The 4,768-nt window shown below is 32.9% G+C and overlaps 1 protein-coding gene across 1 annotated transcript in view; it reads right to left on the bottom strand.

Annotated features, from left to right (window-relative positions):
* Positions 1-2,705: 2,705 nt before the first annotated feature.
* LOC105624828 (inactive dipeptidyl peptidase 10) overlaps positions 2,706-4,768 on the bottom strand; it is a 17,214-nt gene continuing 15,151 nt past the window's right edge. The window contains 5 exon segments of the mRNA XM_012206183.1: positions 2,706-2,852; positions 3,367-3,578; positions 3,922-4,082; positions 4,241-4,435; positions 4,531-4,764. Of these exon segments, the coding sequence (XP_012061573.1) occupies positions 2,706-2,852; positions 3,367-3,578; positions 3,922-4,082; positions 4,241-4,435; positions 4,531-4,764 (949 nt within the window).

Genomic DNA, 4,768 nt, shown 5'->3' with positions numbered 1-4,768 from the left:
GTGTGTGTGTACAAGATGTCCCAGAATATTTGGAACATGTTCAGAGCGAACTAGATTGATAGTAAGTCAAAAAGTCTTTTATTATTTTGCAATCTTTGCGGTTAACGATATTATTAATTTCTAAAGATCTCCCAATAAGCACATATTTGTTCATATCTACCACTAAATACAAGCACGCGAGTTGTTTTTTTTCCATCGTATATAACTATTGCCTCGATGTAGTAAATAATTTGCGCTTTTAGCGATTACGATAGGCATGCATTTGGTAGGTCAGACAGATATGCGCTTATTCGGCGATCTTTAAAAATTAAGATCTCATTAAATTATGAAAATTGCAAGTAGAGAACTTTTTAACTTAATTTAGTCCATTTTATTTACATGAGCATTGTTCGAAATATTAAGTAAAACGTTCTATATACATACATCCTATACAAGGCGCGTCACCAAAATCCGGACAAATTCGAACAATTTCTTTAAACAAAATGTTTTTAAAAATTAAATATTATATTACAAAAAATCCTTTTACATGGCACTTGGAGGATTCCTATAGAGCATAATTATTCGATATATCCATTAGTTTGAATGACGGCCTCTATTCTCGGTCGTTCGCACGCACACTATAATGTAGCGCTATCCATGTCGACGAATGCTGCCTCAATAGTAGTCCTTAATGACGTCACATTGGGATTTGACTTGTTTGTGACTTTTTCAACTACGTAATCCAAGAGATTTAAATCTGGGTTGTTGGGAAGCCAGAATTCCTTGGACCAAAACATATCGACGTTGCCTGAGAACCAATTTTGAATCAAATGATTCGTACGAGCCAGTGCACCGTCCTGTTGAAAAAACATATGGCCTTCCGAACACCATTCAATTTCCATTCATGACTTTACTACATCTATCAGAACGCGCAATGCGCCTTGAGTCATCCGAAATCAGCGTTTGAACCCTCTCGATTGCGGAGATCCTCGCGATACGTTCTTTCGAGTGATTCTTCCTCGCTGGCATACTCCCTGGCATACTTCCTCGCTGGGATTTCGTTGGATTGTTCTAAAGCCGTATATTTTGCCGCAACGTCATAAATGGTGGATCTCGGGTATCCAAAGAACCGAATTATTTCCATTGCTGAGCGCTCAGCGCGAAAGTCTTCGATGATTGCGGCTCTTCGATTATGGCAACAACAATCTCTGACGGAGATACAATATAGCGGAAAATTTTAATTTGTCCGAATTTTGGTGACGAACTCTGTATATGTCATGTATGAATGTGTATATGTCTGTATATGTCATGTGTGAATGTGTATGTATAGTGAATGTATAGTGTATGTATAGTGAACGACAAAAGTTCGGGTAACCTAAATAACTTTAAATGGTTTGAAATATGAGATTGAAATTTATAGAAATGCAATGAAAATATCTATCGTCATTATCATCATTATCATCATCATCATCATCATTATCATCATCATCATCATTATCATCATCATCATCATTATCATTATCATCATCATCATTAATTTCTAAGCGGATGTGTCATATCCTACGATCTATTTCTATTCAAGCCTACAATCTGTGTCTATTTAACAGCCCATTTCTTTGTTGGACATCCAATGTTGGACATCTCACCTTCTTTGGAATCGATAATAAATGCCATCTTTGGCAGTTCCGTGTCTTCCCTGTCTGCTCGTATCACTAGTTTTCGATTTCTCCTTAATTTTCTTCTCGATGTCGGTGGATTCTTAAATTCTGTCTGATGTCATCATTTCTCATATGATCCTCTTATCTAAATTTTCTATTCTTTTTACTCCATTATTTCAATCATTTCTCCTTGTTTTCCTGACAAGCTATCCCTGATTCAGATTACCTCAATTGCTATCTCAAAACAGCAATTCTAATATTTTCCGATATCTATTTCCGATATCTATTTCCTCTTTCTACACCCACGTCTACAGCCTTTGTCGTCGCCTTTGTCTCTGTCCGTCCAACGCTGCTATTGAAATTCTGATGATCTATTGTTGATGAAAATTATCTGTCTTACTGTACGCCATGTTGATCTTGTCTCGGAAAATACTTCTAAAGCTCTCTCATACAATTCCACATGCCATTTAAGATATTCGGCCCCTTTTTCCATGCTTCTTAGAAGTGTTAAGATGACTGTTTTCGAGATTACATGACAAATTTTATGATCCCATTGTGTTCCTATAAAGTTCAATGTGTATATCTCGAACCATTCAGAAGTAATTTAGAAACGTATGCAGTATACACTCGGAACTATTGGCGGGCACATAATATAAAATTGTCATTGTAATGCTATTTTTTTCGACTATTTCGGCATTAAATTCCATTGTATCAATTTTATTTAATATTTAGATATCTTTAAATGAATATAATTTGCATAATTTCATAGACAATTTATTTGATTAGATAATCGGTTTGTGCTTTGTTAACTGGTGTAAACGCATTGTAAATTATGTATTGGATGATTATACGTGTACATACTTCTCATTGCGTTTTATAATTTCGATTGTTGGAGTACAAAATGATGAGCCACATATCTTCTGTAATTATTCTATTAGACGGAACACAATTTGGAGATGTTTAGATTTTCACAATTTTCTTTGTCTTCTTTTTTTTAGGTTTTTATACAATTTTAACTCGTAGATACGCAATATTTCACGTAATTGTTATCTTTAAAATTTTTTAATATTAGTACATGCCATAACCGCCGCTACCAAGTCCAGCCTTCGTGTCAGCAGGTACTTGTTTTTGAAAACAATCTTCTAAGAACTGTTCCATGGAGAGATATAAATGTCCTTTAACGCCCGCCAAAGTATGACTTACATCTGGATAGACCTGTGAATAAATTAGAGATTTGTATATTATTGTACGATATTATATTCATCACCATATGTAAATAAATTAGTTGCATAATATTTCAGTTAGTTTCTAATTTTTTTTCTTCAAACATTTTTAACAAATTATTGATGTTAAATAAAATGTATTACAATGTGAAATATATATAAATCTCTGAAAATTGCAATTAAAGTTAAACATTACTATGTAACTAATATATATATATATATAAATTTTATTAAGATTAAATTTAGTTGAAATAAACAAAATGCATTTGATTTGTACAGTTTGATTTAGATATGAATACACTTAATAAAGCAAAGTTAGAAATGAAATATTTAATTTATTCACATCAATATTAAATAATCAGCTGTTGCTCAATTTTATCAACAGTTGTATACCTCTATAATTCTTAAAACAGAAAAATTATTAAATACCCAAACCTTCCCTGCATACATCGGTAAATAACTTGTATATGAATAAATCTTATATTTATAAAAAAAAATTGAAGTACCTGCTGTCGAAAAAGTACGCCTTCTCTAGCGAGATGACGGGCAAGTGCCATGGACTGTTGGAATTGAACATTATCATCCGCAGTTCCGTGTACTAAATAAAACATCTTATCATGCAGGTACTTTACTTTGTTATAAACATTAGATTCAGCATATCCTTTGTAATTGGATGTCACATTCGGTAATCCCATATACCTCTCAGCATATGCAGAATCTGCACAAAAATCATTTATGTTAAAATCATATAAAGTAATAAATTATACAAATAAAAATTTAAAGGTAAAAATGTTACAGAAGAAATTTTTTTAACAAATCTAAAAAAAAATTCTTCTGTAATTTTTCATCCCTCCACTCTAACAGGTAAAATTATAGATGTTCTCTTTTTTGCAAAATCACGAAAAAAACTTATTTTTTTTTGTGATTTTTTTCCAAAACCAAATAAAACGAGCATATCTATTAAAGGACTTAAAAGATTTTTTTCGATTCTCTACACGCTTGAAGTTTGACTATTTAAATTTGGAACATCCATCTCCGTGATTTGTTTAGTAATATTTTACCATAAAGCTCCCAGGAGACGATAGGTGCGACGCTTATCCCGCATTGAAACACCTTCTGTTCCGGATGAGCCAGAACAAGAGCGGCAACAAAACCACCATAACTCCATCCCCAAACTGCGACTCTTCGTTTGTCCACAAAATGCAGAGAGTCTCTTAAGTATCTGGACAATTATAATCTTATTGAGAATAATAATAAGTCTTGTATGTGTGTACTCTACAGAAATTTTATATGTCTAAACTTTAACAAATTGGATTGAATATAAGAGCTAAAAAATAACTAATTAACTATATTTTAATTTTTTAAAAATATATCAATTACTCTGTAACTTCAAGTTGATCAGCCACTTCAACAGAACCTAGTCTGTAATACACCTCATGTAATAATTTGTAGCCTTGTCCTCCGCTTCCTCTGCCATCGATTTGTGCGACAATAACATTTCTTCGACTAGCCAAATATGTATTCCAGTCCACTTTAAACATTTCAGTGACTAATTGCGACCCAGGAGCACCGTATCTGAAATAGTGAATACTGTTGTGTATAGACAAATCTGTAAAACAGATAACTTTAGGATCCCATTAAAAGTGATACACAATATATTTTTGACTTACACCTGAACCACCAATGGATAACGTGTAATCTCATCTTCTCTTAACCCTGGTGGTAAATGCAATCTCACTTGGGCGTTGTACCCACCACTTATCTGCACAGGAAATGTTTTTATCTGTGGAAGTGCGATGTTTGCTATTCTTTCCTGTAATAAACATTTATAGAATTATATAATATTTGGCACATTTTTAGAAAATAAAATTAGCAGGTATTTATGAAGAAAATATAGTGGTATACTTG

This window comes from Atta cephalotes, assembly GCF_000143395.1.
Source record: "Atta cephalotes unplaced genomic scaffold scaffold00003, whole genome shotgun sequence".
Lineage (NCBI taxonomy): Eukaryota > Metazoa > Arthropoda > Insecta > Hymenoptera > Formicidae > Atta > Atta cephalotes.
Note: the sequence above shows the minus strand (reverse complement) of the source record. Positions and strands in the feature narration are given on the sequence as shown.